The following is a 22,746-nucleotide window of genomic DNA, read 5'->3' as shown; positions in this document are numbered from 1 at the left end:
CCTGCGTGTCTCTCAGTTCGTCTAGTCAAACCCCTGGGTCCAGTAGTGTCATCCTGTCTCGAATGGAGTTGGCATTTGCCCAAACCCCACATTTTCTAGTGTTCAGGGAAGCTGTTATTAAAAAATAAGATAAATCTAGTGATAAATCATCTCTCTAAAAGTGAAATTTCTCTTTTAAATTTACATTTGAGTCCCTTCATCCCCCCAGAATGTCCACGATGGTACATCTTGGAGCATTGGTTTTCTTAAAATTTGAGGGAAAGCTTTTTGTAGTAAAATAAGGGAGGGCATGTTTTATTCGTCCTCTATATAGGTAGAAATGTGAAATAAATTCATGGAGGACATCTGTTTATTGTCTTCTGCCATTTGAGTACGTCAGTGGGGAAATGTGAAAAGTACTCATTTCAGTTGATAATAAAAGCTCCAACTTTTAAGTGCCTGCTCTTTGTCAATTTACGTAATTCATTTTGTCCAACATTTGTAAACACAAAGTAAAGTCCAAAGCCTTGTGCCAGGGACCAGAATTACAGCTGTACACAAAATACCCTTCCTTGTTCTGGAGTTTCTCTCACATCCTTCCAGCTGACCTGAATTATATCCATAACATTATGCACATTTTGTGGATGAGGAAACGGAGACTTTGAGATGTAATGAGGTTTGTTCAGGGACCCCTACAATAATCCCATACTCTATGCTGCTCTCCACTGCTACACTCTGGTGGGGGGGTGGGGTTTGATCTCAACTTGCTGTCTTCCTTACCATATCTGTTCTGTCCTTTGCTTTATCCATTAAAGAATCTCATCCTTTCCCCCAGGTTACTTTCCTGTGTCTAGAGATGAGCAAGGGCCAGTAATCATCACCATCATAATCAGTCACCAGCCACACCCATGTATGAGCTTGTCTTTCTGTTAGTTATTGATGGTAGCCATAACAGCTACAACCACCACAAATTGTACTGAGTCCCTACTGTTTACAAGTTCACTGTGCTCAGACTTTAAGTCCACTAAGAGATGACCATAATAATAGGTCAAATAACAATTCAAGATAGCCAGGGATCATGGAAGGGGAGAGACCATAAGTGTTAGAAGGGTTTAGGGAAGGCTTCCTGGAGTAGGTGTCCAACAAGCTACCTTTTCCAGGAAAGAGAAGTTTAACTAAGAATAAAGGGGAGGGTCTTCTAGGCAGACCCAACTAAATCTAGTGCCCAAAAGAAGGTCACCTCAGTATATCACACATTTTCCCTCTGCTCCTGAGAACCAAAATAGTCGTGGCTGGGTGTAGTTACATTTAAAGAGAGGGGATTGCTCTACTCCATTTCTCTACTGTAGTGTGTAGAGAGGCATTATTCTACTCTGACTGAAAGCATACCCACTTCCCCAGGGGTGCCGTTGTGGAATGACTGGATGATTCCCTTGGAGGAATGAATGGGGCAGCTTCGGGGAGCTGGGTGTCCTCCAAGGCATATGCAGGGAGATCTCGGGTGGTCCAGACTGAACTAGGCTCAGATCTGCTCCTGAGGGCACCTAACCCTTTTTGCTCATCACCAGAACTACCCTCCTTCTCCCAGAGTCGTCTAGATTGGAAATGACTCTGGACCAAATCTGACTTCCCATTACTATTCCAAATCCACATCTGGAAGACCTCTAAGCTTCATGAGATTTCATGTCATTGATTTGTTATTAAGTCTGGGGCTGGCACTCAGCCCATCCTCAGCTCCAGCAACAGTAGCAGCAGACTTAAATGAAATAGAACCGGAAGGCATGAAAACCCAGCATGTGCCCCTCAGCCTCCTTCAGTCAAACCAGGAAAAAGGAAAGAAAGCAGGAGAGCTTTTTCAGGGGCCAGAGGTACCTTCGCCAAAGACCTTTGACCAGCAGTATGTGCAGGTCCTTTGCTGGGAATAAATAAAAGGAGCGGCAGTCCGTTCTGATTTGGGATGAATGCAGGGCAATGTTGGTGAAAGATGGGTACCCAAGGGACACCTGGAACAGAAGCAGAGCTTCTCAGCTCCGCCACATTCAGCATATTTATTTAAGGAAGCTTGCATTGAACACGCACTGGGTTCAAGTGCTCTGCCAGGCACTAGAGGTGCAAAAAGTGAATCAGGCAACCTCTGCCCTTGAAACGCTTGTAGTCTAATGGGGAGACAGACGTATAACAAGAACATTTCAGTCTAACCTCGTAAGGACTATAATGTACAAAAGTCCAGAGAGAGACAAGCTAACCTGGGATTCGGAAAGTGATGTCTTAGCTGAATCTTGATAGAAGACAAATGAGTAAATCAGGAGAAAAAGAAGTAGGAAGAATGGGACAGACAAAGGAGAAGAAACAACCCAAGGGCAAGCGTGGAACGTGAAACAGCACCATGGGACTGACAAACTCCCTGCCGTTTCAGTACCTGGGCCCAAACTGGGCCGTGAGCCCCTGGAAGTAGGCAGAGGCCAGATGAGGGAGGGCGCTGTGGGTGAGGGTAATGGGCTGGTTCTTCGGGTGACAGGGAGGCATGAAGGAATCCTAAGGAGAATGATCATACCTGTGTCTTAGAGAGGTCAGGAAGGCAAGAACTGAAGCAGGGGCACCTGTTAGGAGCACCTGTTAGGAGTCTGTTGCAATCGTCTCAGGACATGATCATGCTCTAAACTAAGGCAGAGAGAATGGAAGTGGGCCGATAGAAGCTGGAGAAACACATTTGAGAGGAAAACTAAGCAGGTCTTGGGGTTGAGTTTGTGAGAATATGAGGAATTCAGGAGAGGGAAGGAGTCTAGGAAGACCAGTTGTCAGACTCTTAGAACTGGACTCAGTTTATTCGTTGATTTAACCAGATGCTTCTCATATAACAGAGTGTCATCTGAGGCAGCATTCTTTAAACTGAGGGTAATGAAGTCAGCTAATGGGTATACGCAGCAAATTTTAATAGAAGAGAACAGAACAGAAAATGTCAGGTGGCATTGCATACATATAAAGAGTAATTATTGTTTTGTGAAACTTTGTTTCAGTCTCTGAGTATGTATGTACATGCTCACAACTATTAGTAGTATATTTCTTTCTAAAGACTGTGGTCAAAACATTTGAAAGTTGTATGATATTCTTTTTCTATGCTCATGTCTGGTTATTTTCAAGTATGAATGAATATATCCCAATCAGGTTTGTTGATCTTAAAAAGGGAGAGTGATTCCTTTGTGAAAAATCAGGAAAATCTTTTCACGCTGTTATTCTTCCAAGACTAAATCTTGCAGTAATCTCTGGACTAGGAATTCCCAAGGATTCCATGCAGAGGGAAGGGAAAGGGATCGGGGCCCGTAGGAATGACTCTCCCAGTCCGTGCTGGGACTGTGTCAAATGCCCTGCCCTTCAGAAAACCTAGGCAACACTGAGGTCTACAAAGACAGTGCTGCCCAAGGATATAAAACCTTGTTTTTTACAGGGTTTTACTGTTTGCAAAGTACATTCACAATACATGTTCCCATATTTAAAATAGCCCTGTGACTTCAGAGGGAACTCATGTATCTGAAAAATGTTTTAGGTGTTTATTGGCCTGTAAATATTTAAAACTATAAATATTGAATATTTTCCTCTTAATATAGCCCTTCACTCTTTTAGTCAACATTCATTTGCAAAGCTCTGGGCTAAGAACTGGACATGCAAAGATACATTCTGTTTTCCAATCTGGTAATGTGTACCTGCAATATTATAATTTAAGAGAATATAAAAATCCACATATTTATTTAAGGATGCTTGCAGTTTTACCTGTGATATGTTTACAGAATATATGTGCACCTGTATACATGTGTGTGTGTGTGTGTGTGTATGTGTGTGTGTGTGTGACAGAGAGAAAGAAATTATTTATCTCACCAAGTTCCAAAATCAAAAATCGATTGTCTACAGGGAACAAAGCAGGAAAAAGCTGGCCCTTTTCTAAGCCTCCAAAGGTGCATAAAGTTTTTGCTTTCTTGGGCTAAATGGGAGTACTTCAGTGGTCAAATAAATGAATCGGAATTTGATGAAAGCTATGTAGCCTCAGCAAATAAAGTGCCTATATAATAATATTTTCATGCAAAGAAGTTCCCAGGCCTAAGCTCTTTCTAAAAACCCTGGGTTAAGGACCTTTAGTTTATACATTAGCCTAAACAAGACAGACTTTATCTCAATTAAAATGTGTGTGTGTGTGTGTGTGAATATGTACTCACCATTCCTCATTTTGGAAAAAGGTTCAAAGAGGACTGCTTTCTAAATTTTCTCTTCACCATTGGGTGTATTGTGAGCAGTCATGAAACATTCATTATAATCATTTTAAGCATAAGAGCAAAATATTCCTTTGCTTTTAGATGTGAATGGTTGAAGTATCTGAACGGTATTGGAACTATTGAATAGCTTCCAGTTGCCTCCTCACAAAGCAGATCCCTGAAAACACACCTGGGATGTTTTGAATAGTGGGAATGACCTTGAGAGGAAGCCTATCTGGGAAACTCATGATCTCTGGAGGCAAATGACCTTGGGCTCCACATTAAGCCTCAACTTCTCCCCGTCCTCAATCCACAGGAAGCCCATATCCCTTGCTCAAGATTTACTTATTTGTTCAGTTTTTGGTTTTTTTTTTAACATGGAAAAATAATCTTCTGACAGCATTTCCCTTAATGAAGGCTACATGTCTGATACAGATTTCTTTCCCAGGCCTCTGATGTGTTTGGTATGTTTAAACATATCTTTGTCCTTGAGATCTTCACGTACCAAGCACATGATTGCTAATATTTTACTTATTAACCGGTAAGCACATCATAAACTATAATCACAAGACTGCCTTCCCCAATCCGGTGTTCATATCCTGAAAGCAGCAGCTGGTGGAGGCTCTTACTACCATTTTCAAAGTGTCACATTTCATTTATGATTCTCATTACATCTTGTTGAACAGCATTGTATGGTGCAAAGCATGGCTTCCTGCGATACAACATTATTTAACAGAAAGAGTCTAATGAAATCTTCTATAGAATGAAAAAATGAATTGCCTGTTGGATTCTTCTTGTAAGAAGAATCTTTGTGAAGGGTGGGTATTTGGCCCCTAGGCCTTCCTGTAGGCATGCTGAAATTAATCTATCCAAGGTCATGAGGTAATGAGGGGTGGAGTCAGTGCTTCTAACCACTGTAAGCCATGTTACCTCTTACATCCAGTTAGTCTGGTATGCCTTCAGATAAAGGAACGTTTTCTAAACAAATTGACAGGCTCTTTTAAAAAAGTTAATTCATAAAACTAAGTATGTGCATTCAACAAGAGAAGAATCTTGTTTTATTTAAGTAATAGGTATGCCATTAGTTAAGAGCAAAAGGAAATCAGAACGTTATCTTCATTTTGAACTCTCCTTTAAGGCAAAACATTAACCCTACACAAAAATAAAATTGTTTTGTTCTAAAGAGATTCACTCTTGGTGAATTTGCTAGTTTTCGAATTTGGGTCACATTTTGCTCTTGATTATTTAAAAGGTTTTAGGAGTCTTGTAGACTCCAAATATTCATCTAGTCATTGAAACAAGTTGGGGAGTTTTTCTTTATTTGGTCTAGTTTATTTGTTTTGTTTTGTTTTTTAAGTGTAACCTTGAAACTGCAGCAACACCCTTTAGAAAATGCTAATTACATAAAGTTTTGAAATTCATCTTGGAAATTATCTAAATACATATGTAGGAGGTCAAAGACTAGCAGAACAGCTGTTACATAAAATCTCCACTTTCAAAATACCAAGAAGGAAGAGGTGGGAACATCGTCCAAGATCTAACCTCAACTTTGAACTTCCTGACTTGTGTTAGTTTAAGATATCCCTGTAGCATCATTTAAACATAGTTCTGGTGTATGAATAAACTTCCATTTGGAATTTCCTTTTTTGAAGTCTGCTGAGAATATAAATCAAAACCATATGAGATGCATCTTAATCCAGAATGTAAAATAATATGAGAAGTATCAACCCAGAAGTACGTTTACCAGGATATGCACATTCTGGCAAAATTCTTTATTTAGAATGGAAGCCTCCAGAGAACTGGATTTATTATTTTTAACGTATGATTGTGGAAGCCTAAACTGATAAAAGAAGGGGCTTTTTAAAATAATAGCAGTGGGAATGTTATTCAGCCAAGTAGAATGTTTGAGAAGGACATCTGTTGGCATGGAAAGAGGTTCAGAATGCATTGTCAAGTGAAAAAGCAGATTGCAATTTTATTTAAAGATTATATAAAATAGGTAGTATACTTGGCTTCGATACATGTACACATCTTCCTAGTAAAAGAAAGAGAGATTACGTATATGCCAACAAAATGTGACTCGATCTCCAGATGATAGAATGAAAGTGATTTTTCTTTCTTTTTTCCTTCTTTCTTTCTTTCAGGTGTTTCAAATCTTAGGTTTAGATTTTGATTCTCTTCTGTTTGATTTCATTTAAGAGGAAATTTTAAGTCACTTTTGTCTCTTATTCAACTCTGTTCTTAAGGGAAATAGTCCTTTTATACCTGAATTCAGTGAGTATTTGGGCAAACATATTAGTCAAGACCATCATTAATTAAAATTGTTATATGCTCAAAGCTAGTCAGGTAATTAAATTACATTTATATTGTACAAGAGTTAGAGTTGCCTAGACCCCCATTTAGAAGTAGTCATGTGTTTACATGACACGTAGTTCTGCCATTTCCTACTATGTTCTTGAAATCTGGAGAGATCCAATTAAGATTTTATAACAGTAATTACTGAGGCCCAAAGAATTCTTTAAAATTAGAAGTTATCTACTATCTACAAATTGAACTATTAGAAGATTTTAAAACTTTTATCATGTTTTAAACTTTTAAAACTTTTTTATAGTTTATGTAACTTTTAAAAACCAATTTGATTGCATTCATGATATATTTATGGGGTGTTTAGTTGACTTAATATCAGTAGGCCATGTGGTAGATAATAGTGTGACACAAATCAATAATGTATCACTGTGTTTGATGAAAAAGGGGTGTTCCAGCATACAGGTTGTTTTCCATCTCTTCAATTGGGAGTTTAATCTCCCCCCACCTTAAATCAGGTAAAGCTATTTCAACTACCTGCATTCATTTTAAATTGCTCTCTGTAAGGGATATATAATGTCAGTGTCTATTAATGATTTGCAAAATAGAAATCCCAATGTTTAGAGAGCGAACCTCTAAGCTCAATGGTCTCTTTAGCTTTGAAGAACATGGAGAAAAATGAATCCGTAGCTGAAGACCTAATAAAAACTTAATTTCTTGAATCTGCCCTGATTTTCTGGGATAAGTGATGTATCTTTAGAAAATCATTCACAGAACCAATGCCACTGCATAAAAGTAGAAAGTGTTCCAGAAAACTGGCAAAGACACATTGAAAAATTATCATTAAATATTTTATCCCAGGGCTTCCCTGGTGGCGCAGTGGTTGAGAGTCCGCCTGCCGATGCTGGGGACACGGGTTCGTGCCCCGGTCCGGGAAGATCCCACATGCCGTGGAGCGGCTGGGCCCATGAGCCATGGCCGCTGAGCCTGTGCGTCCGGAGCCTGTGCTCTGCAACGGGAGAGGCCACAACAGTGAGAGGCCCGCATACCGCAAAAACAAAACAAAACAAAAAAAATTTATCCCAGTAAATATTTTAAAATAATACACACACACATACACCATCAAGTTTTTATGTATAGCCAGGTAGTAAAATTACACTTGAGTTGTGCATGTCTTATCTCGGGATTAAATTAAGCAAACATGAGTTTTGACTGATCCAGGTATTAGAGTTGCTAAAAATTAAATGCACAAAGCCTTGAGTTGGGAGTCAGAAGCTTTGGTGACGTTGTATCTTGCCGTGCCAGCCCTACGGGGAGTGAAAGACATGAATAGGGTCTGTAGGATTCTTGTAGTTATTTTATCCAGACAGATCTGTGCTCCTTCTGATGCCTGCGTGGAACAATTTTCCCTGATATCATGAAAACTCTGGTGTAATTGCAGTACCCACGATTATAAAAGGGTTGGGCTAAGCAGCTGGAATAGCAGATAAGCCTTTATAAGTACAGACATCCAGATATGTCTAAAATAGATATAGAAGGGGCTTTATTCCCTAAAGACATGAATAATTTTTTTTTTAACATTTAAAGAGTAAGTCTTAAAGCAATATAGGATGGAAGAATACCTGTCCAAAGCCAAGATACCTGACTTCTTAGTGGTGGTAGGACTTGTCCAAAGCAGTTGCTCTTCCCTGGACAAAAAGTCATGGGCATGACACAGTGAATAGACAGGGACTCTTCTGATTCTGGCCATTTGGCTGACCTTGTGGAAGTTAGAGCTTCTGCTCCTGAGAGCCAGCATCAAGTTAGTTGCCATGGACTCTTATTCCTCACCTTTCCAATAGAAGCCAAAGAAGCCAAGTGAGAGAGAGAAGCCATCTCCAGAATCTTCATACCCTTGTCCCAAGAAAGGTTCCTCGAGATTCTGTTATCTTGGTGGGTCAATATGGAGGTACCTTGGCCAAGGGCGGCAAATTGCAACCCTCTTTCTAATTGTCTGAATCAGTTCTGTGTTCCCCTACCTTGCATTTCAGTTGCATAACTGACTCCATCCCCAAGAATCTCTCGGGATTTAGTGGTAGGCAGTGGCTCCACAACCTCGCAAGGCTGGGGATGTTCATGTGCTTGTGTATGCATGCAGCCTCCCTGAGAGATACCGCAAGTGCCTGATGGGAACAATATGTACCAAATGAAAGGAGAGAATAAAGAGCTACCCTGCCTCATGGAAAACTGGAGTAAAACAATCTGTTCAGAAACGATTTGGCTAGTAGAACATATATTTTCTGCTTTCCTTTTCTTTGAGATTGATTGCGGGGGTGTGGGGGAGAGGTTTGTGATCTTTGTTCTTGTTTTCATACTATTAGGAATATGGGCATGGAGCATAGTATTTCTGTTCCTTGTTCAGTTGCAACTGAACTTTTGATTTTCTGTGATGTAAGTGTGTATGTGTAGGTGAGAGAAAAAGTGTGTGTTTTGTAATGTGTGTGCACACACACTCGTGTGGATCCATGTGACAGATGGGCGTGAAAGAATTGTTTACATTTGAACATTTCATACAGGCTAGGCACTGTAGGCAGAGAAGCAGAATTCCAGGCAGAAATTATTATGGAGACTGACTGTGTTCCTTTCTGACACACTAACGGATATCCAGGAACAGCCTCAAGTTGGAATAAAAGTTTGTAGTGCATCCCTATGCTTCATCTATAAAAGGCACAGCTGGCAGCTGTGCTAAACTAGCTTAAGCTAGATTATGCCACTGTCACATGTTGTCCCCCAAATTGTAGTGGCATAAAGCAACAGAAGTTTATTGCTTGCTCACATAACGTGTCAGCAGCTGCTCTGCTGTGGCTTTGTTCCCTGTGTCGTCATACCAGGACCCAGGCTGAAGAATAGCCTCTGAGACATACCAGCTTCATGGTCAAGGGAAGGGTAGGAGAGCTGGCAGAACTAGCTGACGGCTTTTGAAGAGTTTTGCTTGACACTCGCATTCATTACTTCTGCCCACGTTTCGTTAGCCAGAGTGGGTCATTATGGCCAAGCCGGACATCAGTGGGATAGGAAAGTACATGCTTCCCAGTTGGATGAGAACTGCAAGTTCCCTGGCAGCTGGAAAGAGCAGGGACTCATTAGGAATGTATTAGAGTGTGTGTGTGTTTTCATTATAAATTTATAATTATATAAAATATATAATTTTATTTAGAATTTTAAATTTATGGTTGTGTAAATTTATTTTAAATATATTAAAATATATAATTTAATTTATAATCATACTAAAAATTTAATAGTAAACAAATAATAAATTATATATATGTTTTCCCCAAAAAGGCTGAAAAAGAGAGATTACAAACAACCCTTGAGTAACTAAGAATAGACCTTCTATTTAGGTATAGAATTTGCTTGATTTTTTTTCACTCTAATAGAAATTACTTTTAAGTGGCTAGATTTGTTATGAATCCAGCTTGCAGAAGATACTTCACAACCTGAGAAATAAGGCTAGTGTTAAGAATTGGTGATGGAATAGTACGTCTCAGCATGTCTGTTACTCTTGCTTTCAGGAAAATAGTACACATAAACCCAGCCATGATTCTCCATCTTAACTGAGTACAATTAGGTGTCCTGAGGATATATACATCTTCCTATTTCTTTCTTCTATAGTTATATATTAGCTGAGTGCAAGATATTTTTCTACACATCAGAAAAAAGGTTGCCTTAAGTTATGGGGAGATAAAATGGCTGTTTATCACTTGGTTCACTGATTTGAATGTTCAGAGATTAATAATCTTAAATTTCTAAAATAACCTGTATTTTAATTCTATTAGTAACTTAGAATATCATGGAAATAAAATGCTATGCACATTAGAAAATATTATACTTGGTATACATTTAAGACTTATTCAGGCCTTTTACACATTGCAATAAATATATAATTCAAAGAATGCAAAAAGATGTATCCTGTTGCCATGACATGGGACCTAAATCAAAGCCTATTGTTACTACAAAACTTGGTGTTCCCTCCTGAACCTGTGATGAGGGTTATAAAGCCCTCCCAGGAGAAGGATGATGGTGGTAGTGCATGGTCCTACCTAATATTAATGCTTGCATCATTCTCGTCCACATATGGACAGAATGGATACTCTGGCACTGGTTTTGACAAATTTGGCCTAGCCTGTGGAATAAATACAGCCTATGGAATAAACACAGCTTCAATAAATAGGGACTTCACTTGAGAAATTTCATCTGAAAACAAAGGAGTCATTTGTCTGAAGAAGTTCGTGAATAATGAAGCTAACTCAGCGGTGCAAACCATCCTAAGCCGACAACCATGAGCCTGTTGAAATGTTAATACCTTGGATATGCTTTAATAGTGATAATTGTGTCAACTGCAGACATCTTGTGGTGGTTGAGTCACCCATAATCTTTCAGAAGCAGGGTGCCCACCATGTCAGCCAGTTTAAATGAAAAAAACAAAACACTGTTCTCAAGCCCACTTTTCTAAATCACATGGAGATCGATGTTGTCTTTTTTTCCCAACTTCTCTTGAGTACTTTTAATGAACGTTTAAGAATGGACGTTAAGAACGTTTAAGACCTACTTAAATTGGAGCCAGTTTGTCCATCAAAATTCCAGGAGATTTGTAAGAACATAAATACATATGCCTTAAACTTTCCACGGTAAACCGGGTTCCTTCTAGCCAGCTAGTTTTCTGATGATAATAATACTTAATTCGGCCCTAATTTGAATTTTTGGTTTAGAAGAAGAGTGTCCCTTAGAAATACCTTTGGGTATTTAGAAAGAAGAGTATCCCTTTGGGTTAGCTATGGGAGAAGTATTTGCTATGCCGAGAATAACGTAAATTTAAAAAAAAAATGCATTTAAATGCTTAGGTAGGAGAACACACTGTTCCGAGCACTTTAGAAGCACCAGTTTAAAAATTCAATGAGAGAGTAACAAGAAAGGAGGCCTGCAAACCTGGGCGGTAAATTTGCTGCGCTCAATACAACTCCTTACTTGACTGAGGCCCTCTGGAGCCTTGTCCACCTGACTGTACAAACATCGGGTGATATTTCCTTAAAGAAACAGCTTATAAATCTCTTTTAACTCACATAGACCTCCAGCCTTCTCCACAATCAGACTGTGTTGATGAAGGCCTACTGAACTGTTTCCTCTTGGCTACCTTGATGTTGTCAGCTCAATTGGCAGTATTCAAAAATTAGGTATTTAAAAAATAAGCATCATTCTCAAAACAAAGTAAATTTTCCATTTTTACCAACAATACCATGATATGGGAAAATATTCACAATGTATTTTGTTATATGCAGAAGGTAGTCAACCAAAGACATTACCATCACTACCAGTTTGACAAATAACATATATTGAATTATGTTAACTAATGGGACAAGAGTTGACTTTTTTCTTTCATTGTGCCTTTCTGTATTTTTATGTTTTTAACACTGAGCACATGTAATTAAGAAATGTGATAATACTTTCTAAAACCAGTGTCACAGGCTATGGTAATTTCCACAGTGACTTCGTTCTCATGCCCTTTGATGTGCACCAACTCGGGCACCCAATGAGACAGCCTCCCTCAGCTGTGTCTGTCTCTGGACAGAGGTCCGAGCATGGTCTAAGCATGTAGGAAAGGCAACTGAGGCAAAGTGAGTGACTTTCCCCCAAGTAGAATCACAGATACGTGATGGAAGAGCATGCCAAGCGCCAAACTATCTTCTTTATTTGTCGATTGAAAAGGTTTGCTTGGCTTTTGTGCAGGTCAAGCTACCAATTGAAAAACTGAATATCTCCCTTTTCAACCAGTTGATTTCAGCCCCCAAACAACTGTTGACTTAATATCCCAAAACTCCTTGGTTTCCTTGGACTTAGGGGAATGGGTTGTCTTAAGGAGCAGGTCATCCATGTGGGTGGTGGTGAGAGGGCCAAGGAATGTGGTTGGAGGGGACCAGGAGTGTCGGGCCCACCTAAACCATGTAGAAGAGGCTCTGTTATCCGAGCGAGGGGGGAAGGATGTTGGGCAAGCAAAAACAGATGCTCACTCTAGAGTAGAATGGAAATGATTTTTGTACATAATAATTACAAAAATTCTATTGAAATCCTATCATATCCAGAGCCAAACAGAATGAATTTTCTCCAGTTACAATGTGGTAACCATGGTCGAGATCAGTAGGCCAGTCTGTCAAGGGCATTCTCTGGTTTCTCCCCACACTTACATTTGCTGCAGGAGACTTGCAGAAGGTTGGTGCTTTGCCTTTTAGCCCTGGAGATGCCACAGGGCCAGGTGTGGGTTGGAAATGGGGAACAAATAAAACTGTCAAAATGTGATTTGAATGGCCCTTAAAGCTTTTACATAATTTTGTGCTGGCTAAGCAAGAGCTCAGTGGAAAAGAGATTTTCACACTCTCCTCAAATGTCATTTAACTCTCATTATGTAGGCCTTGTGAAACATGACACTGGCAGTAATGATTCCTTCTTACTCCTCCAGGCATTTTGGCTGTTGCATGGGTAATAGGCCCTGGGGAACACATTAGCATTTGGCTGACAGGTGTTAGTAGGGGCTGTGGGGAATCAGTAGGAAACGTAAGGCTCTTTTTATCTCCAACTCAGCTTGGTGGGCAGTCATATTTGATAGTGGTTAATTGTGCTCCATTGTTTTGTTTGTTTGCTTTGTCACTAGGTGGTTTTGCCCTTAAGAGTAGGGGGAATGTGTTTGGGAGACATTTCAGAAACAGAACAGCAAGTTGGGTGTGGGGAGTGGTGGGGAGGAGCCATCCACCATGGCTGGGATGTGGATTCTTCTCATTTATTATTTACTAATTGCAGCTTTTTTTGTTGTTTGTTTGCGGTACGCGGGCCTCTCACTGTTGTGGCCTCTCACTGTTGCGGAGCACAGGCTCTGGACGCGCAGGCTCTGGACACGCAGGCTCAGCGGCCATGGCTCACGGGCCCGGCCGCTCCGCGGCATGTGGGATCTTCCTGGACCGGGGCATTAACCCGTGTCCCCTGCATCGGCAGGTGGATTCTCAACCACTGCACCACCAGGGAAGCCCCTACTAATTGCAGCTTTTGTTGTCTTTTGCCTGGGAGACTTAAAAACAAAATGCCAACCCATTTAAAAAAATCAGCTTATTTGAGAGTTTGATTTACCTGGGTTCTGGTTAAGATTTGATTATTTATGTTTATGTATGGGTAGAGTTTCAGTTCATTATCTAGGTTACTCTTATGAAAAAACAAAACGAAGTTATCTAGGGAGCCTTTTAAATAAAATCTCCCAGGCTAGCCTGAGCCCTCTTCCACTGCCCAACCAGAGTCTTAGTTTCAAAGAGAGTCTTTCCATGAGGACCCCTGCTGCCCGCCTCTACCCCAGCTCTCTGTCCTTCTTACCACAGCATTTGGTGGAGTGTTCGCTCCTTTACAAGTTACTTCCTGCTCCCCTTTGAGCTTGCTGTGTGGCAGAGCTCCTGCCTTCCAAGTCGCCCCCATTTGTTCTTCTTGGTCTGTCTCTCTGGGGCTCTCCTGCTTAACGGTACATTTCAATAATAGTAAAAGCAATAATAAAATAGAAAAAGGCCTGCTATTCATGTAGTTCACATAACAGAATTCTGTGCTTCTCTCTAAGACTTGCTGACTCATAACTGTTTAGAGCATGTCTAGAAATTAGGTATTTTCTCATCACTAGCCCCTGTAGTATGTTGAAGAAGAAAGCAAATCTGAAGCTTGAAATTTTAGAAGGCAACAGCTTATCTTTGACTCGGGAGTGACTCACATTTTCTCCATGTTACAGTCAGAATGTGCAGTTCCTACTTCGCCTGAAGTACTTGTGCAGTTATCAAAGTGGAAGCCTTCACATAAGGACTCTCAAATGAGTACTAAATAAAACTCTAGAGACGTGCAATAATTGCGCTTTGTACCTTCCAAAGGGAAAACCCAAGTTAGCCAATACAGTACAATCCAGCCAATTCATTTTGAACCGCACTTGTGGGTCTCACCCCTCCTCATAGCAATGCTTTTATTTCCAGCTTGGTGCCCCAGATATTTCTGAATGATGTGTACAAGGCAGGAATCAGACCTATTAGGTCTGTGCTGCTAGTAAGTATGTAAAAAAAACCCTCGTGTCAGAGAAAAAACCCAAGATTTAGAAATCATCAGTCTCTGGAATGACAATGGATTAGGGGATGCCAAAAGAAGCAGGGACTCTGGGACAGGGGCCACCACAGGCCCTGTTTCCCTGGATTTAATAACATATCTCAACCCACATCCAACCAGATCAGTGGGATGGGGCTTTAGGCTTTTGCTCTTCCCTTTGGAGCCTGTGGATGTTCTGGCCTTCGTTCTGTTTTCCTGACATAGACCAGATAGCTCTGTCACATTGGACATCATGCTGCAAAGACACTGAGCTTTCAACGTAGGTTGCAGTCTCTGGCCCACTGCTGATGCTAGCGTGGATCGTTTTTATGAAGTGATCCCAAGAACACCTGGTACTCTCCAACTTTGGCTACAGGGGAAAATGAACGTCAGAGTAAATGGAAATACAACGACCTGACCGGGCTCCCTCCCAACAGCAGAGGAAGAGGCCTGGGTAGAGACCTGTTATAATCGGCTGTTTAATTTTGTTTGGAGAAACTGGACTTTTGACAGATGAACTTCTTTTCCCCTGCATTCATATTTATCTAACAGAGTTGTGGTTGGGAAGTGATCCAGGATTCACGAGGTCGAAAAGTGACCTGGTTCACATACTGTAGACTCTCCCCATCTCCCTCCCAAGTTCTCCAGGCAGGTGGTCCCGTGCACTCTTGGTATGTCCACACCAAAATCGGTCACCCAAAGGACATGTCAACGTTGGCCCTCAGAGATTCTAGCAGCGCCATCAAACACATGTCTCAGTTCCGGGTAACCAGCTTTACTGTTCCATGCAGCACTCAGCAGCTTGAAAATCATTAGAATGTGCTTGATGAATGCACATCTTATTACAAGGCATTGGGAATTAAAGCCATTAGTAAAATTAAAGAAATAGTAACACACTGAATTTTTGTTAATACCTTTCTTTATGAGAAAATACATTTTTACAAACTGCCCAGTTGTATTCGTTCTTTCATTATCCCCAGAGTAAAAGAATAAAGGAATGTAGAATAAATAGTCTTAGCTTTATCTTTGAAAGTTTAAAACAATTTATTAAAAAAAAATCATAAGGAAGTTTTTCCGCCTCCTCCTTAGTCCCCTGGTTCCCTAGTGTATAAAGAAGACATTTTTCCCTCCCTGAAACCCAGCCTTTGTGTTCTGTAGTCTGTGGTTTTGCTATTATCCAAATACTTATGGATCAGCATTGAAGATAAGCTCAGCAGACACATAACAAGTACCTTTGTGATACCTGCTCACTTTATACCCATTTCTGTGTAGGCTACTTACACAGACTTACGTGAGAACAACTCTGCTTTGTAATAACATGCACAGTGCTCACCAGTTCCTCATTCATTGCGGAGGTAGAGAGCAGTGGGTGGCCGTTGGACTCACACATTTCCCTTTGTTGTATTTTTCAGAAATTGAGGCGAAGGAAGCATGTGACTGGCTCCGCGCTGCCGGGTTTCCGCAGTATGCTCAGTTATATGAGGGTAAGTTGGGCTTTTCTTCTCTCTTTATAAAGAGAATAAATTCAAAATATGTCCTGTGGTGTGTTTTGACTTCCACATCTTTCTCAACCATTTTTTCTCCTTGCTTTCTCCTTGCCTCCACCTTTGCAATGCCCACGGCTTATACTGATGCCGATTTAGGAATGAGGCTTGCTTCCTGAGCCTGCCTCACCTTTGGCCCCTCCCTCCTTCTCCCTTCTTTACTTCTTGCTTTGCTCTCACCTCTACCGCCGATCCCAGCTCTGCCTTTTCCTTCCAGTGTTCTGCCAACAGCAGCTTTTCTGCACTTCCTTCCTTATCCCTTTCCGGGTTTTTTCTTCACTCTCTGTTTTCTTGAAAGTACAATAAATGAATTGTTGATAAATTTCCTAGAAATCACAAAGCTAATTTATCTTGAGACTTTTCTTGAGTTCTGTTTACTTAACCTGAAAATGCTTAAGATGTAACATGGATCGGATGTTATTTTTCAGGGTTTTAAGTAAGGTGCTTCTATTGCCAGCATCATACTTACTTCCATTGATGTTTTGACAGTTAATAAACATACTCACCTTTATCTTACTGATACCTAAAATTATAACCAAAACATCTGCTTCCTGGATAGTCGTATAGTGAATTAGTCAGGATCCCAGCAGTAAGCATACTCAAGACAATCTGAGGGGGATTTATTTCTAAAAGTGTTCATTGCAAAGATGTGGACAGGGCATAGGAAACCACGAGGAACAGTCCAGGAGCCCAGAGCTTGTAGCAGCAGAGCTGTCACTACCCTAGGCCCAAAGCCATAAATGGAGGGAGAGGGTGCCAGAACCCAGAAGGAGAGAGGATCTCAGAGCAGGCCCTAGGAGTGGAGGACACAGCTGGTGATGGCAGCCTCCCCTGGAGACAACCAGGAGAGTAAGTGCCCTGACCTCACACTCCTCCCTTCCTCCATCTCCAGCCAGGGCTTCCCATTGGCCAAACACAAAAGGAAGCAGAGGGCATGGATCCCCTTGAATGCCATCCACAGCTGATCCTGGGGCACAAAGCAGTTTACAAAAAAGTGGAGAGTGAATCTTTAGGGGTAAGAGCATATGTAGTATGCTCTATACTAGACAGTATAGACTTCTGTTCCTGATGATGTAAAATTCATGTAGGATGGAAAGAATCAACAAAATTAACCTTTACTCACTGGTGAATCTCATCTATTCACCTAGAAGCTCAGTTTTATTTTAGAAAACAAACAAACAAACAAAAATCCTTCTACCTCTCTCACTTAAATTCTGAATGTGCTGTGAAGTCTAAGGTCTCTAATAAAGGCTTTCAAAAAACCATAGCCTTTTAGACAAGGAGGAGGGTCTTACAGTTTTGGTCTAAGCAGCCGCTATTCCCCCACCCCCACCAGCAATACACTGATTATGAGAGACCCAAAAAGGTTAAGTGACTTTTACAAGATTATAAAGTAGAAGAGTCAGAATGCTCCTTCATGAGATAGATTTTCTACTCAAATGTGCACTCAAAATACTATGCAGTTTAAATGTGAAGAGTCTATAAATGACTAAGAAGTAAAGGTATCTCATAAGTGGGATGGGCTTGTCAGATTGTGTTTAAGCCATATGCATTTAATGGATGTAATAAGAATAGGAACAAATACTTTTATAGAGCTTACTATGTGCCAGCTACTGTTCAGAACACTGTACATGTACTATTCATTTAATATTCACAACACCATAGGGGAGGTATTATAATTATCATCATCCCCATTTTACAGATGAGGAAACAGAGTCCCAGAGGAGGGTAAGTGATTTGCCCACAGTCTACAGCTAGTGAGTAGCAGAGCCACGACTTAAAGCCAGAGCAACTGGGCTTCCATGTCTGTGTTCCTCATGACTACACATTAACTCCCTCTCTAGCAGAATGAGACAGTCTACATTCAGGAACTGTCTAGAATTCACTCTGGAATTCACTTTTTTTCACCAGAAGAGGAATTGTTTCTCTTTTCAACTTGCAATAAGAAAATTGGTACCCTTAGATTTATTATGATTGACAAATGTCAAATATAAGATGAGAAAGAGAAAGAATGGTAGGATGATGATAATGGACCAACATTGATGGTTAGATTTGGCCATAGACTTTATTCCAATGATCTCCAGATTTTTACCTCCACAAATGAGGTACCTAAAATTAACACTGTGACCTGAGCGTTGCCCATGACCTCCAAATCTGGCATGAGTAGTCTGTGGGAGAAAAGTTACAATGTCAGAATTTCTCCTTTTTTATTGGATAGAATCAGTTGTTTGAGTATTTTGCTGACACTCCAAAGTGACTCAAGATTTTGTTACAAAATAAAATACTTGAGGCCATTGAACTTCCAGTATTTTCCTTTCTGAAGGAAAAAAAAAAAAAATCTGCCAAACTAAGTATTTCATGAACTGATCAGGACAGAAGTCAGCAACCTCCACCTTAGGTGGATGGTGAGAGTGGGAAAGTTCTCCATACAGGCAAAAGTCTGTGACAGTGATGAGCTATAAAAATGCAGGCACTTGGTATGCAGTCCTATCCAAGGTCAAACACTTGGTTATTTTCATATTTCACACTTTTTTGTATTCTTAAAAGCATTTATTGGGATAAAAGTAAAACTTCCTGCTCTCTAAACATTACCAACACACCGTCAATGGGGAGTAACTGCTGTTAAGATGAGCCATGAGTACAGAAACATGGTGGCCTGAAGATATTGGTGCCCATTCAGATAAAACAAGGCGTATAAACTCCTTTGTCTCTCTTTGTCTCTTTCAGACTCACAATTTCCCATCAACATTGTGGCTGTCAAGAACGATCATGATTTTCTTGAAAAAGACCTTGTAGAACCTCTTTACAGGTAAATCATGTGAAGTATTTTTGCTTCTTTTGATTGTTCAGTGTCTAATAGTTATCATTATATTGAGCAGTGAGTTCAACAACAATTCAGTAAGTACTTATTGAGTACCTACTATATGCCAGGCATGGGTCCAGGCTGTAAGTATATTATGGTGACCATGATCAGTCATGGAGCTTAAATCCTAGTAGGAAGCTTCAGACAATAGATTGGGAAAAAGAGAGAATGAGTGAGAGAAAAAGAGGGAGAAGGAGAGATTATCTCAGGGAGTGTTAAGCTATGTTAAAAAAGTAAAACAAACTGAGGCTATAGACAGTGATGGGGTGTGGGTGGGTTAGTGGGAGAAGGCATTGTGGGGGACCAGAGCATGAGTGGTCAGGGAGGGCCCTGTAGAGTTCCATGAGCATGTCAAACTCAGCTGTATTTTTTGCAAAGACAAATGATTATATCAGCAAACTAGAATATGTAAGCTCAAGTAATTATATCTGCAACCTGAAATATTTAAGCCTTCACTATGTGATGGATGATATAAGGAGACAAAGATGAATAACTCCCTCCCCTCAGAGGATGTCTAATCTGGTTGGAGAAATCTAACTGAAGAAATGAAGCATAAATGAACAAATAAAATAATTATAATTTAAGTAATAATAAAAGATACCAATGTAATCAATATCTCTGAACAATTAAATGTGCATGAGAGGTTCTATGTGTCTGTAGGAATTTGAAGTTTCCTAACTAAAGCCCTGGTGAGAGGTCAGAGCTGGAAATAAATATTAGTTACAGGAGGTGAGTCATTTTTCCAAGGCCACAGAGCTAGTTATGGGCTAAACTGACTTTAAAACTGCAGTCCTCATAACTTGCAATCCAACATTTTTTTCTCATACGTTCTGCATTTGACATAGAAAAGACGGTAGTTTAGGGACTTCCCTGGTGGCACAGTGGTTAAGAATCTGCCTGCCAACGTAGGGGACATGGATTTGAGCCCTGGCGCAGTGGTTAAGGATCTGCCTGCCAATGCAGGGAACATGGGTTCGAGCCCTGGTCCAGGAAGATCCCACATGCCGCAGAGCAACTAAGCCCGTGCACCACAGCTAATGAACCTGTGCTCTAGAGAAAGCCCATGCTCAGCAATGAAGACCCAACACAGCCAAAAAAAGAAAAGAAAAGAAAAGAAAAGATAGTTAAAGAGGAAAGTAATGATGAGGAAAACTTTTGTCAAGATAAGGACACACCGATATATATTAGAATAGTATATAAATAACCATGGGCTTGCTGATTCTGTAGATATATATATTTCTGTGTTCATAAGCTGGTTACTCTGGGATTCCTATATGAAGATAGATTTGCGTTAAGGAATGATCTCTGAATGTTGAAGGAGAGCATTACTGTGGGTTTGCTTAAGTGGGTAGAAGAGCAAAGAACTCTTTAAATCACAAATTGCAGGAACTGGCTATTTGGACTCAAAAACAAACAAGCACAAAGTGCCATTTGTGAGCGTTTACGAGAAGAATGGGTAGTTTGGTTGTAATTCTTTTTTTTTTATATATATATAAATTTATTTTATTTTATTTTTGGCTGCGCTGGGTCTTCGTTGCCGCATGCGGGCTTTCTCTATTTGCGGCGAGTGGGGGCTACTCCTTGTTGCAGTGCACGGTCTTCTCATCGTGGTGGCTTCTCTTGTTGCGGAGCACGGGCTCTAGGTGCATGGTCTTCAGTAGACGCGGCACACGGTCTCAGTAGTTGCCACTCAAGGGCTCTAGAGCGCAGGCTCAGTAGTTGTGGCATGCAGGCTTAGTTGCTCCGCGGCATGTGGGATCTTCCTGGACCAGGGCTCGAACCTGTGTCCCCTGCATTGGCAGACAGATTCTTAACCACTGCGCCACCAGGGAAGTCCTAGTTGTAATTCTTTAGAGGTAATGAATTGGAAAAGCAGTGTTTTCTCCTCAGCATGTCTGATGCACACCAAGGCTTCATCCAACTCAGAACTATTGCACCACCACCTCATCCTGAGTTTTCCCTCTTAGTTTTAACCAAGAGTATTTTTACTAGTAAGCTGGCATTTTTTAAAAGAAATAATTTTTATTGTTAATTGTATTATATTACATTATCTTTTTCCCAATTGAATTTTCTTGCATACTCATAGATCTTTGATTCTCTAATCATGGCTTTTGTTGTTTTTTCCCCCAGTTTTATTGAGATATAATTGACATACAGCACTGTATATGTTTAAAGTGTACAGCATAATGGTTAGACTTACATAATCATGAAATGTTTACCACAATAGGTTTAGTGAACATTCACCATCTCATATAGATACAACATTAAAGAAATAGAAAAATAAAATTTTCCTTGTGATGAGAACTCTTACGATTTACTCTCAACAGTGTTCAGATATGTGACACATACAGCAGTATAATTATCTTTATCATTTTGTACATTACATCTCTACTACTTATTTATCTTATAACTGGAAGTTTGTACCTTTTGATCACCTTCATCCAATCCCCCCTCCTCCCACCTCAGGTAGCCACAGATCTGATCTTTTTTCTGTAAGTTTGTTTGTTTTTGAAGTATAATTGACCTACAAGTCTATGTTGGTTCCTGGTATATAACATAGTGATTCTATATTTCTATACATTTCAAAATGATCACACAGTAAGTTTGGTTGTCGTCTGTCGCCATACAGAGATATTACATAATTATTGACTATATTCCCCATACTGTACATTTTATACCTGTGACTCATAGTTCTGTAAACGAAGATTTGTACCCCTTAATCTCCCTTACCTATTTCTCTCCTCCCTCCACACCCCTCCCATCTGGCCACCACCTATTTATTTTCTGTATATATGACTCTGTTTCTGTTTAGATATATTTGCTTATTTTGTTTTTTAGATTCCATATATAAGTGAAATCATCCCAGTTGAATTTTTAAATCTATATTTTCTTTAAGTCAAGGTGTTCTGTATATTTATAAAGCAAAATTCACTATTTTCAGTGTACAGTTCTTTGAGTTTTGATAAATGCCTACAATCATGTAACCACCACCACAACCAAGATATAGAACAGCTCCATCATCTAAAAAACTCCCTGGTTCACCTTTGTCATCAACCTACTCTCAACCCTTGGCAACCACTGATCTGGTTCTTGTACCCATAGTTTTGCCTTTTCCAGAATGCTATATAAGTGAAATCAAACAGTATGTAGCCTTTCGAGTCTGCCTTTGTTTCACTAATGCACCTAAGATTCATCCGTGTTGCGTGTATCAATCAATATAATTGCTCAGTAGTATTCCGTTGTGTGGATATACTACAATTTGTCTATCCTTTCACCAGATGGAGAACATTTGAGTTGTTGCCACTTTGGGTGGCTATAACACCCCTATAAACATTCATATTCAAGTTTTTGTGTGTACATAAGTTTTCATTTCTTTTGGGTAAGTTCCTAGGAATGGGATTGTGGGGTGCATATGATAAGTATATTTGAACTTTATCAGAGACCACCAAACATCTCCAAAGTGACCATACCATTTTGTATTACCACCAACGATGTATGAGAGTTCCAGTTGCTCCACATCTTTGTTGGTACTTGGTGTTGTCAGTTTTTGTTTTGTTTTGTTTTTAACCATTCTAATAGGTGTCTAGTGTTTCTCATTGTGATTTAAATTTGTATGTCCTTAATGAGTAATGACGTTGAATGTCTTTTCATGTACTTATTTGCCATTCATATATCTTCTCTA

At 40.0% G+C, this 22,746-nt stretch overlaps 1 protein-coding gene across 2 annotated transcripts in view; it reads left to right on the top strand.

Annotated features, from left to right (window-relative positions):
- STARD13 (StAR related lipid transfer domain containing 13) overlaps positions 1-22,746 on the top strand; it is a 222,589-nt gene that overhangs the window by 138,382 nt on the left and 61,461 nt on the right. For both annotated transcript variants that reach the window (XM_065896194.1, XM_065896195.1), the window contains exons 2-3: positions 16,070-16,141; positions 18,929-19,010. In XM_065896194.1, coding sequence (XP_065752266.1) covers positions 16,070-16,141; positions 18,929-19,010 — 154 coding nt within the window. The remainder of the gene's footprint in view (positions 1-16,069; positions 16,142-18,928; positions 19,011-22,746) is intronic.

The sequence above is a fragment of the Phocoena phocoena genome, chromosome 18 (genome assembly GCF_963924675.1).
Source record: "Phocoena phocoena chromosome 18, mPhoPho1.1, whole genome shotgun sequence".
Lineage (NCBI taxonomy): Eukaryota > Metazoa > Chordata > Mammalia > Artiodactyla > Phocoenidae > Phocoena > Phocoena phocoena.
Note: the sequence above shows the minus strand (reverse complement) of the source record. Positions and strands in the feature narration are given on the sequence as shown.